Below are 14,557 nucleotides of genomic sequence, written 5' to 3' on the forward strand. Positions count from 1 at the left end.
AAAGGCTCTCTCTCGAAAACGGGGTGATTGTCATTGACATCCAGCACATTCACTTCCACTCTCTCATAGGCCGAGTAGGGAGGGAAACCCTGGTCTCTGGCCTCAATCCACAGCACATATGTCTGTATGTTCTCATAGTCCAGTGAGTTTTTGATTGACAGCTCGCCTGACAACTGATCGACGTGGAAGGCGCTGTCCAGGTTGCCGCTGGCGATGTAATAGGACAACTGTCCGCCCCTGGTGGACGCCCCGGAGACGGTAGTGACGACAGTGTCGACCGGCTGGCTCTCGGGGAACGTGAAGCTCTTCTCTTTCAGCCGGATGACGGGGAAGTCGCCGCCGGTGACGAATCGGACGGTCACAGTGGTGGTGTCGGTCTTGGGGTCCCTGCCGCCATCTTTCACTCGGACGGTGAAGGTGACCTCTGAGTTGCCCACCAGCTTCTCGTTAGCCGTGATGGAGCCCCTCAGGGGGTCGATCTTGAACTTCTCTGAGTTGCGGCCGGAGAGGGAGTAGTGGAGCTGGGCGTTGGATCCTGCATCTTCATCTGTGACTGTGACCGCAAACACCAGAGAGCCTGAAGGAGCAGAAACAGAGAAAAGACAGCAAATCAATACACAGTAATAGTAATGATAACAAAACAATACTGTACATGATCAACTTGAGTCAGTTTGTTGTGCAGGTTATTTATACACATATTCAGATGTATACAGTGTTGATAACATAAATGACTGACAAATTCATTATTGCTTATATAGTATAAAGGTATTAACAGCATGATCACAATCCAATCAGCATTATTTCTGTGTATGAAATACCTCATTTGACCTGTATACAAGTTCAAGCATTTGATATTATCAGTGTCTGAGTTTGTGAGTTTGTGACCTTGTTTAAATGGCGTGCAAACCAGGCAGCTGTTCCCTGCCCCAGTGCGTGTGTGTGTGTCGTGTCTGTCAGTGTGCGTGTATTTTGAGAGGTGAGATGGCCGGCCGGTTCACGGTCACCTGCTGAGGTGGACGCTGGGATGTGCGTGACGTAGGGGTGGTGATGGAAGCGCGGGGGGTTGTCATTGATGTCGGCCACCACCACGGAGACGGTGGCGGAGCTGGACAGGCCCTTGGGCTGGCCGCCATCTGAGGCCACCACCAGCAGCTGGTAGCTGGCCCTCGCCTCCCGGTCCAGCAGGGAGCTGGTGATGATCTGGCCCGTGGCCGGGTTAATGGAGAACTGCCCGCTGCCACCGGTCAGACTGTAACTGCGGGACAGAGAGAGAGAACAAAGCAATCATGAATCTGTGTATAACAAACAGAATAGGTCGACTGTGACACATATATATGCAAAGTGTATAGAAGTGTATGTATAGAATATATATGTACTAGAGCTACAGACTATGTGTTTTAGCTTTCTCAGAAAAAATAAGACATTTTTTTCTACTCTGAGATCATCATCTCCACATGCTTTCAGACTTGTCATGTTTGACAAATTCGTATATCATCCAAGATACATTCTTAGATATCCTATTTTTCTGTGTGCGCATAAATCACTTTAATATGGGCTTTTCACAGCATGTCCCTCTCAAAAATCCCTGTGTTTAAATGCCTGTGCTTAAAACACATCTCAGAGACCAGACATAAGCCAATGACATGCTTCTCCTGCAACACAAACACATTTAATGTCCTCCCTGACTCTAGACAGTCCTCCTCCCCTGTGGTATTCACACAGTAAACCTTTGGAGGGCACTATTTCAAGCAGAAAAGCGAAGCAGAAAGATTTTAACTCTCACGGCCCAAGAAGCTAAACAGAGGCTGAATGCATAGGGTTCATAAATCACTCGAAGCCAATAGTGGCCGTTTTTTTTTTTTTTACAGTTTCAAGGAAAAGAAATACTACAATCCCTGAAGATTATTTTAGTTCATCACTCAGTCCTTCTTCCTGTTTTTCTCAGGCTTGCAGGAGACGCTCAAACTCAGGCCACTGTGTGCGCTCCGTTTAAGTGCTGGAGACATCCCCAAATTCTTTTTGACCAAAACGCTGGGGTTTTTCAGTCTCCCAAAGCGTATCGAGTTTCCTGCTATTTTTCAGAAGTTCCCAGCGAGAGGCTTGAGGCAAAGTCGCTCTGACATCTACATGTACACATGTACGTGCGTTTTTGCCGACACGGATTCCTGGCGTGACGCTCCTGCGGGACAAAAAAAAAACCTAGCGACAAATTGGGGAACAAAGTGCGAATAAAACAAAAAAAAAACTCTTCGGGGACAACAACAACAAGTCAGTTCACGCACACACCACAAAACGGGGGCCCCGAAAAATAGAGCCGGGCCCACTAAATGGGCTGTGAGAACTGAGACTAATCACCGATCATGAGCGACTCTGAACTCCATTAAAGGCTGTAGGCCCTCGGAACCCCTGTTGGGCACTACTCCTTCTGTCGTAGCCAATTAACGTCCTCATTACGGCGCTTTTTGGGAAAGTGGAGCGCCGCTCGACCGCTTCATACGTCCTCGGCGGGGAGACCGGGCTCGAGAGGGGAGAGAGAGGGTCACTTGTACCCCAGTCGGACGTCTGCCTAATGTTTGTGTGAGTCTGCGTGGGAGTGAGCTGGTGTGTGTGTGTGTGTGTGTGTGTGTGTGTGTGTGTGTGTGTGTGTGTCTGTCTGTCTGCCTGTGTGAGTGTGTTTGAGTTTGTGGTGTGTGGGTGTGAGTGTGTATGTGTTTGTAAGAGTGTATTTGTGTCTATCTGCCTCTGTGTGTGTGTGTGTGTGTGTGTGTGTGTGTGTGTGTGTGTGTGTCTGTCTGTCTGCCTGTGTGAGTGTGTATGAGTTTGTGGTGTGTGGGTGTGAGTGTGTATGTGTTTGTAAGAGTGTATTTGTGTCTATCTGCCTCTGTGTGTGTGTGTGTGTGTGTGTGTGTGTGTGTGTGTGTGTGTGTGTGTGAGAGAGAGAGAGAGAGAGAGAGAGAGAGAGAGAGAGAGAGTGAGAGAGAGAGACAGTCCATGTATGAGCCTGACAAAGAGACTGTGACTGTTTCTGTCTCAGTGCGTGTCTGTCAGTCTGTGCCCACAACACAATGTATGACGTACTGTATGAGTCAGTCTGTTTAGGCTTGTGTAGGCCTAGTGCACACGTCTGTCTGTGAGCGCGCACACTGTACCTGATCACTCCATTGAGGCCCACGTCTGCGTCGGAGCTGTTGACCAGCAGCACGTCCGAGCCTGTGGGGGCGTCCTCGGGGATGGTGGTGAAGAAGGTGGCGGACGTGAAGGCCGGGACGTTGTCGTTGACGTCGTCCACGAGCACAGTGACGGTGCCTGTGCCACTCAAGGCTGGCGATCCTAGAAAGCAAGAGACAGCGAGGAGAGAGAGAGAAAGAGAGAGAGAGGGGGGTTTCAGTCCAATTTTCTCACAAGATTCGATTTAACTTTTGGTTTACCATCTGTTTGGCTAGCGACGACATATCTGGTAAGAAATCGCAGGACTCACAGTTGACATAAAAAAGCTGTATTTGTGGAAAGTATTTTGCACGCCATTAAAGCGTCCCTCGTGTCTCAATGTAGTGTATCATTTGAATTAGCATGGCGGCTGTGTTTTGTCTAACCACCTCACCACATCAACTCACCTCCGAGATAATCTCTGCGAAAAGCATATAATCTTCATAATGAGGTACTGACGTGTCTGCAGGGCTACCTCATTTGAAATATGCTAAGTAATGGTTAAATATAGCATTGCGGGGACTTTGGGATTCCGTACCATAGATAATAAGCATGAAGCACCGGCATCTATTTAAGGTCCCCGCAGCACACACAGTGAGCTACTCGATGGAATTCAAGCACAGAGAAATGCTATTTTCGGCGAGAAATCAAAACTGAATTCTCCCCATCGACGTCCTCCATTCGCATCAACTACCCACCCCAGTGAATGACAAAACAAAAAAAAACAAAAAAGCTAGCAACAACGTTGGTCCATAGGGATGATGTTTAAATCAACAGCAGATGAAAATTAGCTGCAAAGCAGAAACCTGGGGAGATTCAGACATCTGCTTGCTCATGTTGTGCTCCGCTGTGATTAAAATGAATTTGCTCCTCACATAAATTCAGACGTTGATAACATCAAATGCTTGAACTTGCATACTGTGGAGCAGAGACCTAATAAGAAAAACGCTCTCCAAAAAAACCTCTGGCAACTGAAGGGCTGTAAAACTCCTTCTCTCATTCTCTCGCTCTCTCTCTCTTTCTCGACCACTCTACCACTCCCTCTCTCTCTCTCCCTCCCTCTTTCTCTCTTTCTTTTGCCTTTTTTTTGCCCCCTTGCTACCACACGTGCAGCTCTCTGTGTAAATGACTTTTTAAGCGACCCTCGAAAAATACAGTGAGTGCGATGAGAACAAAGCACAGAGTGATTCACTAAAGATGCGCTGAGTGTCACTCGGTCCTGGGGCCCCCTTGACATCGGCGGATTAGCATAATTAATAACATGTGCTTATGAGCCGCCACACATAACGGAGGCTTATCTCCTCGTTTGGATAACAAAAGGATTACCATATGGTGAAGAAGCAAACATTTAGCTAATGAGTGGAGGGAAGTGTGTCTCTATTAGGAGAGGGGGACATGATTAAAGGGAAGAAGCGTCTTCCTGAAAGGAGGAGAGGAGGAGAGGAGGAGAAGGCCTCCGCACCCCTCTCACGCACGCTTGCTACCGAAGCGATTGATCTTGATGAGAGCGTGCAAATACAAAAGGTTAATTTATGTCTGTTTTTTTCTTCTCCTTCTTCTTCTTCTTCTCTCTCAACAGATCCGAGGCTAAGCCAAATCCAAGAATGCAAGCTGTGTGCATTAATCCACTTAAACTGACTTCTGAATGCAAAAACAAAATCTTGTGAAGGGGGTGCATGCAGGGTGGAAAAAAAAATACATTCCAGCAGTACACAAACGAACACACGTTTGCACTAAAAGTAAACAGCTTCCATCCAGAAATACCAAGCCCAGAAACCACAAACCGTAATCTTTATTGCTGGGGGAATCGGTGCGGCATGACTCATATGCGGCGCTCTTGTTTTCATTTCTCCATTGCCGTTGTTAATTTCCAAAAGCCAAGCTTTATTACCAAACACAGAGTGCTGTCCACATTATTAGAATATAACTCAGCCTGACAGCTTTCATAAAAAAAGAAAGATGTCTGAACAGCAACGTATGAACTCATCAATGCTCCACCAAGCAGTAATTTATGTCCACCGTCTTTGTTGGTACTGTATTCATAACTTAATCAAATGATGACAGCAGTGCGCTCCGCACGGAACTATATACTGTTATACAAGACGTGCTTGGGGTCAGGAGTAGGATTAGAGTTAGAGGTGGGGGTGAGCAAAGTATAACAATAGTGTGTATGTACATATAAAGTACATAGTCTCAATAAGAATGTTAGTGTACATGGTCATGCTCCCAGTATACTGCGGATCAGCATGGGATAGGTGTGCCACAACCCTTCACTTCTGCAGCAGAAGATAAACAAACGCTGTGTACTTTATTAGCAAGATACACACGCCACCGTTTGCCTGGGAGTCCTTAATGGTCACACCTGGAAATATGTATTCAGACAAGTGCATGTTATCTACACTAAGTGCTTACACGCCAGCACCACAAACCGCTTTGTTGTGATTAAGCAGTCGGTGGCTTCATGTTTTGCTCTGAAAGTTTTATGTTTTAAAACTGAAATGAGAAAACTGGCCTCTCAGAGCTTGCCAAAAGATCACCTACACCACTCCTGTGCCACTAAGTACTCACACGTAATAATAACTGGAGTGAGCTGTGGCATGATTAATAACACATTACAGTTCAGAGACACAGCGCGCCCAACTAGCTTTAGGCTTCTCCAGAGGGAACCTGGAAGCCTCTCCCGTGGGCCTCTCCTGTGGCTCCACTCGGGGACTCCCTCTGCTAACCACCGGTGTCAGGCGCACCGAGCCGCCCGTCTGCAGCCTTGACAGACAGTGACCGGTCATTAAAGGCTCCCTCTGTCTGGGCGAGGGAGAGACTGATGACCGCTCGAGCACCGCTGTCTCTGGCCGAACCAGGTGGTTTGCGGTGAGCTTCAGCCCCTCATGAGAAGAATGAGATTAAAGCCACTCGCTGTCTGATCCTCTTACATCAACCTGCAACTGCAACTCCAACGTCAGGTGTTTGCATCAGTTTTAAATGGACAGACACTGAGCCCCGGTTCCTAGGCAGATTCCGTGCATTGAACCTATTGTATATGAACGCTGCCAACAAGAGCTTTAAAGCAACACTCCAATTCCCCCCCTCCCCCCACCCCCATCCACCTCACTCTCTCTCCATACCACAAGTGGTGGTGATGCAAGACTTCACAAAGAGAACACATGCTGAATCTGTTTTTGCATGTAACCATACGGTAGGCTCACAGCATATGCTTCCTCTTTTACATATGGAAAATCTCACAAGTTGTTTTTTTTCCCCCCTTTGACAATAAAAGGAGACTGGAGAAAAAAAAAAAACCTGGAGATGTAGCTGTATGCAACATGTTTCGCACGGGATGCTACATCTCTCTCACACACACACACACACACACACACAAAGACTACTTGGCAATGTCTGATAGACATAATAAGTAAGAGAGGCTGAAAATCCATTTGGCCAAAGGTCAAATAATTAAACCATTTGTGACGATAACAAAAATACATCATGTTCTTCCAAAAAAAAAAAAATGCATTGTGAGCAGCCTTTCCAACAGCCTGGAGTACAAATATTTTCCCATCTTGCGCTGAGCTCCGTGTTCCAAGCACAGCAACAGCCTTTCCATGGCATTGTTCCCCCACAACGCGGAAGTGCACGCCACGGCTCCGCTCCACTGCTGCTGCTGGCCTGCGTCCAGACTTTTCACTTTTCAGGAGGATGTGAGGTCACAGCCTGTTTACGGGCTCAGCGAAGGACAGACGGGAGGACAGGAGGAGTGCGGTCCCTGTGCGTGACCTTTGACCTTACTGTGCTGACCTGATCCCCTTCTCCTCAGCTGACACCAGCCTGGATACCACCCCCCCACCACACACACACACACACACACACACACATATACACACGCACACACAACCCTCATCCATAGCCTCTGTTGCCCTAGCAAATCCAACGTCAGCCTGTGGAACACACATGTGCCTTAAAACAAAACACATGTATGCGCACACACACACACACACATCTTGCTTAACCACTTCATACACAAACACACACGCACGCACACACACAAACCCATGAATAGCCATGCACAACCATACCACCATACAAACACACACACACACGCGCGCACACACACACACACACACACCCGGTTCATGGGGTCTTGAACCTGCGTCGCACATGCCCCTGTTGACAGCCAGAGGCAGGAATGAAGCATTGCCTGTTTCTGTTGCCCTCCTGGTCCCACCAAACAGCTCCACTCTCCAGCACAGCCTTCCCAGGGGTTAACCCCTATCAGATAACTACTGCAGCTGCCTATTTCCCCCGCGCAAGCTGTCAAATCTCACAACTCGACGAATCTATACATTTCAAGACGACTACGACCCCCCCCCCCCCCCTCGCCCCCCATGCTCTTCGTTTACAATGACATTCATCACCGATATGGGCACCGGAATCGGCTCGCTTTGATTGATGAGCGCGTTACTGCTGCGGCAAGCGCTGTAGTTTGTTGAGGTAAGTCCGCCGAAGCGAAGCCTCGCTCGAGGGAGCCAAGCTGTCATGCCAGCCGACAGGCCGCTGTTTACAAGACCCCGTTCCCAAACCACAATGCTTTACTGCTGCCACCGTTAATCACGGGGTAATTGGACTCTGTTTGTTTGTCAATTAAAAAAAGAGAGAGAGAGAGAGATTGGAAAAGAAGGTGTAATCAGAAAAGTATGCCCCCCCCCACCCCTTTTTTTCCCCCCTCGACTCACACACAAAAACGAAATAACAGGGCTACAAAATGGCGGTAATGTAATTTCATGGGCTGAAGGAGACTCTGCTTTAGTCAGGTCATGGGAGGGAAAAAACGTTGGGGGGGGAAGAAGTGTAAAATGCCACTGATTTGGCGGGTGGCGAAGGTGGGCACTGGTGCCCCCCAAAACGTGATCGACCGGGGGCCGAGAGAGAGCTTTAAGGAGGGGCGCGGCGGCGTAGCAGCATAGCGCTCTTGGCTGCGAGTGCGACGGACACAAACTCCTCGGGCCTTTGGTGATAAATGACAAATGACATCATTTTGCCATGGAAAGAGGGGCTGTTGGAAATGTGCGCCGTGAGACTCGCTGCAGTGCACGGCGGCTGCCATGCATTGTGGTTAAGGAGTATTGTTTCCATAGGGCCGGCCCGGCTCCCAGAATGACGCTCGGTTCTGCTGCCGCTGCACTTCTGTGTAGTTTTCGACTATTTACGAGTTAGTATGAAACTGCGGGAACCCTCCTCCTCCCTCCCTTCTCTCTCACTTCTCCTCCTCCTCTCTTTCTCTCCTGCTAAACTTCTGCGATACCTTGCAGGATACGTGCATATTTCTTTGTGTCTGGAGGGGAGGGAGGGGGGGGGGGGGGCTCAAATGAATCAGCTCTCAAGCCTTATTATAACCAAGCGCAAAGTTGATGAAGATGTCAGCGTTGGAGGCCAGAGTCCAAGTTCGTGACGCGTCTGACAAAGCATGCATCATACATCCTCACTTTTCAAAATTTATCTGCGAGCCTCCCAAAACAGATGTCTGAGCAACCCCTCACGTTTGGAAAGCATCGATCACCGGCGAGTACCGGCTCCGCGGCTGTCCTGCTGGAGGGAGGGAGTCGGTTGCGCTCATTTGCATAATCTGATTTGAGGGTCAGTCGAGGGCTGCAGTGGAAAACAAGTTGCTCTGACCTGGTGTGCCTCCCTAGCTCCGCCAGTCCCACACATTTACTTAACGCAACCACTACGTTCACACAACCACTCCCGACGCCAAGGCACTGCGCACCGTGAGAGCTCGAGTGTACTGTATGTACAAATCAGCACGCGGCTGATTTATTAAGTGTTTTTTAAACAAACGTCAACTCTTATTTGAGAACTCGGGGCGCCTCGTCACTTGAAAATCAAAACATATCGCTCCTGATGGACGGACGGAAACTACTCTTTCAATCTGCCGAGCAAACATTTTATATTGCGATACCTTGCGTCCAAGATTTACTCCCCCAAGGCCATGCTGTGGTCAGCAATGGCGTTGATGCACATTAAACTTGGAGCCACGTCTGTAAGAACTCTGTCTGTTGGACCCCCCCCCCCCCCCCCCCTTCTCATTTTCCAAGGGAGAACTCTCCAGTAGATTGTGAGATAACGGCGTACAAAGCCACCAACCATGGTCTCAGGGAGAGCTTTAAAGACAACCTGGGAGACAGTGCGTCATGATCGCCCATTTCACACACCGAAACCTTAGACGGAGCGAAAACACTCTCCGAGTACAACCCGAGCGGGAGAGATTCCTCACAGTTATAATTCAATCAGAAAAGCGACTCTATTTTAAGCTAAATGCACTCCCTGTGGTTTCGTGCTGACGAGACTAAGGCGCCTGAAACCAAAACAAGACCATTTATTTGATATTCTGCAATCACATATAGGGGCCTGTTGACTCTGTTGTCTTAATGCATGTAATTCACTCCTCGCGTGCAATGATTACACGCTAAACGCGATAACCTCACTCATGTTTAGATTATTAGGAGATACACGCTGTGCGTGTGTCTATCTATGTGTCACAGATAAAGAGAGAGAGAGAGAGAGAAGATAGAGAGATAGGGAAGAAGGTCAGGAGGAGGGGAGATACACATTCAAAGAGAGAGAGAGAGAGAGAGAGAGAGAGAGAGAGAGAGAGAGAGAGAGAGGGCTACCCTAATGGTGTCCACTTTGCTGGGGAACGAGGTCGGATCCCTGTCACCCCCCCCCCCCCCCCCCCCCCACACACACACACACACCACCACCACCCCCCCCCCCATCCCCATCTGTCTCTCCATGGTCCTTAACGCTCACAGACAGTTTCCTTGTAAGCTGCCTTTAAGCCCTTCCCATAAAACATTGTCTAGCGTAAACATATGGTCCAGTCTAAGTATCTTATTAGTGTACATTACCGCTGGCCAAATCACATTAGCGCTACTGAAGGTGCCAGTGGCGTACTCGGCGAGCCAGAGGGGGTACAAATATACATGTAATTACAACGCAAAATATCTGGCCCAACCCAAATAAAGCCATCAGTAATTACATAAGCCACTGCAAAATCCCCACACCAAGGTAAGTTTGGAGAAACAGCACACTGAAGGCCCAGCGAGAGAGGGAGGGAGGGAGAGAGAGAGAGAGAGAGAGAGAGAGAGGGGGGAGGGGTGGTTGAGTTAGTTTAAAGCCCTGATTGCTCCCAGGTTGCGATGTCTTCACCACCCCCAGCCTGAGCAGACCGTCTCAATTCTCCCTTCGACACGACTGAGAGGAGAACTAGTCAACCACTCTATTTCTTAGCCACTACAACAAAAACAACAACAGGCGTGTTTAAACAGTGGGGTTCATTAAAGTTGTTAGCATGGACAGGTTGACTCGAGAAGACGGATGAACGTGTAAATTTATAAGACAGCCATCTGTGGCCCCCAAAAGCTTAGGGCTAAACGGTTAATTACGGGTTTATGGACTGCGGCTAGATTGTGCTCTTTTTCGGTCCGGCATCATTACTCAGGGAGCGCTGGCCGCATTCTCGCCGAAATTGACATTTTTCTCCCTCTAAGAACCTGTTGCTCTGCGACAAAGCCCCTTTTAATGCCTCAGTCAAACAGTGGTGAATGGAGATGGGGTCTCGTCGTTTTTAGCCGTCCCCAAGCTCCCGCCGGCCAACAAGGACAACAAAGTGGTGGAGGCTTTTTCTCACAGTTAATGAGGCAGCAACAGAATGGGATATTCCATCTCCAGAAAACGGACAGTCACATCCTAACCCCACCACCGCCACCACCACCCCTACACACACACACACACACACACACACACACACACACACACACACACACACACCCACCACCACCACCACCCCTTCTCTGGGGTCTGGACATTGAAGTGATGGACACACTGTGGAATGAATCACATTCCTGAATTTCCATGTTTGCCATTTCTTGAAAGAGGACTTTTTTCCCTCTGCAGTGCATCTAAGTAGAGGAGCTAGCGCCACCCCGTATATATCGCTAAATCCACTGGCTTTGTCCTGCCAGGACACTTCCTTCCTACATATTAGAGATTTAGAGGTTAAAATGAATGTCATGCCCTTTGAGATTAAGCAAACTTTCTGCACCTGTTTTGAGTATGTTCACATGCTGCAGTAATTGTTTGCTTGATACGCCTTAGACAATAAGCAAATACACAACTTTGCGCAATCTGGATTTCAAACTCATATTTACAGTATTACCCTTGAACTTTTAGAGTTCAAGTATGCTCGATTTTGGCAAAGGCCAACCGCACACAACTTGGCTTATCTTTAACAGTATTTCCATGATATCACACAATCACATCATAACCTAAACACATTTCAACACATGCTGAAAAAAAAGAGCCGTAGCCTTCGTTAAAAAGTACAATGCATTTCCATTGTGTTCCTCAATCAGGACCAGACATGGAAATAAACAGGCAATCACAGCCAGAAACCCATATGTCTACACGGCCATTATCTAGCTTGCATGAAAATGAAAACTACGACCAGTCAGCTCTTAGGAAATACTCACTCGACAATGGCACAGTGCTTAAGTATTTTCTTATGGCTGAGATAGGTTCTCTGAGGCGGACAGTGCTCTTGACTCAGGATAAGGCTGTCAGTAAGTTGCCTTGGGACTGTTGTTCGAGCTGGGTGCTGTGAGTGTCTTATGAGCCAACCTAAACCACCTATTAAAAAACCCAATAGGCACTAAACCATGGACATAAACATCGAGTTCCAGCAATTGTCAAGCTCACCACTGAACTCAAGAGTGGAATGAGATGGTGGCATAAAGAGAGCTTTCTGAAGAGCATTGTTAGTGAGACTTTTTGCTTACATATATTGGGCTGATATTAAATGTTACAGGTCTGTTAAAGTTCATTTGAGGAACTTGATATTTTATTTGGCAGTCTCATGTTGCCGCCGGATTCGCTGTCTCTAACATTCACAAATGGACCCCTTTTAAAGATTTGTCATGGCAAAAATGTGGACGGTCATTTGGCAAGCGCCTTTGCCGCAATTTTTACAGCACTTTATCGAAGCATTTTCAAGAGCTTGGCGGCATTCGTTTTCCATTCAAATTATTGTAATGATGCAAGCATTTCACAAAATCACAAATAGGACAGGAAAAAAAAAACTCTACGGGGTACACAGACACACAGACAGAACCAGTGCGATGGATAAGCAGTTTGTCTTTCAAACTGACAAAGAAGTTCATGCTGGAAACATTTAAAGAAACCTGAGAGTTTACGGGCCAGATTCACAAGTGCCATTGTACCGCATAAAAGATCCAGACTTTAAATGGACTGGTCATTAAAATTCTTTATCTGCTAAGCAGTCATTTAAAGCTGAAAGGGAGGAGAATAAACAGTGTGGCCTCGTGGGGCCACGGTGAAAGACTGCCTTTCTGGGGAGACGCGGGGACCTCCACCGCGGTCAGAGATAGAGGGATTTGCTTCCCCGCTTTTAATAAATGTGACCAAACAGACGCCGCATGTGAATGGATGTCTGCTTTGCCTTGCCTTGCTTTGCTTCCTGCCAACTCTGCTGTTCCCATACCTTCAAAACACATTCATACGACTTTCTTCACTGACTGTGCAACTCGAAGGACAAACATGACGTCTGACCAGTGATTATTCCCATATTTGTTCTCTATAAAGTCTTGAAAAGTATAAAAGAGAGAGCGAGAGAGACAGAGAGAGAGAGTGAAAAAACGACCACAGTGGTTTGCTATTACAGTCACTCTTGAGGATGCTTGCGACATAGAGACTGTTTTGTCTCTCCGTACAGAGGCGAAAAGTTCACCCAGTTATGTTTGGGTTATTTTGTATATGATAGAGCACGGGGATTAGGGAGGGAAATAAACCACAGAGAGCAGATGTAGGGGTATTAAGATCCGCCTGGACACAATGCCTTGGAAATGACGGGGCAATAGGATCTTTGTGTGATGCAAAGCTTTTTTCGCAAGCGCATAGATTCCATGACAGAAAAACATACCCCTGGAGAATGTGCGCTGTATACACAAGACGTGCTGCCAGCACAACAGGCTATTGATTGCCAAACAAGCCCCCAAAAAAGTCTCCTCGTCTGGGGGAAACTCAATCTACTCCATCCCTATGGGGCTGTAGCGTGGAGAGGCTCCTCTCGGTCTCATGCGCGGAGCACGGAGTTGGGAGCGCGCGGGGAGCTCGCGTGTGGCTCGGCGGCGAGGCCGATTTGCCTGCAGCTGGTCCCAGATGTTCCCTTCCATTAGCCTCTCAGGAGACCGCACGCTCTCCTGTTATCTCTCCCTTTCTTGGGTCCGAGATTTCCCTCAGAAACCTTGCCAACAACTTTCCACTGTGAAAAGAAAAAGGGGGCCCTTCAAGTCGACCCCTCCCAACGCACGCACATAACCCCCACACACACACCGCCCCTCACTCCACTCTACCCCAACCCACCCTCACTGACTTCACCCACAACACCCCACCCCACACCACCCCACACCACACCACAACTCCCTTCAACGAGCCTCCTTGTTAAACACCTTTACTGGGCTTGTATCTGCACCACATTTTCGTGGGCCTGGGCGCAGCGCTCTCCAAATAATGACGGGTGCGTGCCAACACCACCGACGCCAAAGCCAAAGCCAGAGCCAGAGCCAAAGCATCGGCTACACAGACAGCAGCAGCAGCAGCAGCAGCCCAGAGAGGGCCCTTATGGGAACCGGTGGCTGCCAGAGAGAACCAGCGGCCGAGACCAGAGCAAGCACTCGCTTTTTTGGTTCCCATGCGCTTCATGACAGACCTCACTCAGCAGAAGAGGCCTGCTGCTGCTGGTGCTGCTGCTGCTGCTACTGCTGCTGCGATGTCCGCTTCTGCTCCTCTGCCCAGCTTCGCCTCAGCTTCACATTCACACTAATGACTTTAACTTGTCCAGCCATCCAGCAAAAAAAAAGGGCGCCTCACACAGAGAGAAAGATCCTCTTGTGGACACAGCTGAGATGGGGGGCGGGGGGAGGGGGCAATAAAACTATGAGATGGTGGACGAGAAATGGATTCATCCCAGGCTAACCACGCGGACAAGATGGGATAATTGTTGTGGACATGCAATTAAATGTGTTTTGTCCACCGGGCCTGATGAGGCTTTTGTTTCTCGCGCGAGCGCGAGCTGACGAAGCGAGCGATGTCCAACACAGCGCCGAACACCGGAGAGAGATGCACCCTTTCTTGACTCTTAATGAAGATCTCTACGTCAGCTGACAGCACAGTGGAGTGAGTGTTAAACACTTAGCGGCTCGTTTTCTGACAGATTCTGCCCACTAATGGGGGAGAAAGAGCCCATATGCATTTAATGTAATTGAAAATGGGCCCCGAA

The 14,557-nt window shown here is 48.4% G+C and overlaps 1 protein-coding gene across 1 annotated transcript in view; it reads right to left on the reverse strand.

Annotated features, from left to right (window-relative positions):
- Nucleotides 1-14,557, reverse strand: part of fat4 (FAT atypical cadherin 4) — a 93,224-nt gene that overhangs the window by 18,124 nt on the left and 60,543 nt on the right. Inside the window, 3 exon segments of the mRNA XM_062524247.1 lie at nucleotides 9-577; nucleotides 1,005-1,255; nucleotides 3,150-3,330. Of these exon segments, the coding sequence (XP_062380231.1) occupies nucleotides 9-577; nucleotides 1,005-1,255; nucleotides 3,150-3,330 (1,001 nt within the window).

The sequence above is a fragment of the Sardina pilchardus genome, chromosome 21 (genome assembly GCF_963854185.1).
Source record: "Sardina pilchardus chromosome 21, fSarPil1.1, whole genome shotgun sequence".
Taxonomy (NCBI): domain Eukaryota; kingdom Metazoa; phylum Chordata; class Actinopteri; order Clupeiformes; family Clupeidae; genus Sardina; species Sardina pilchardus.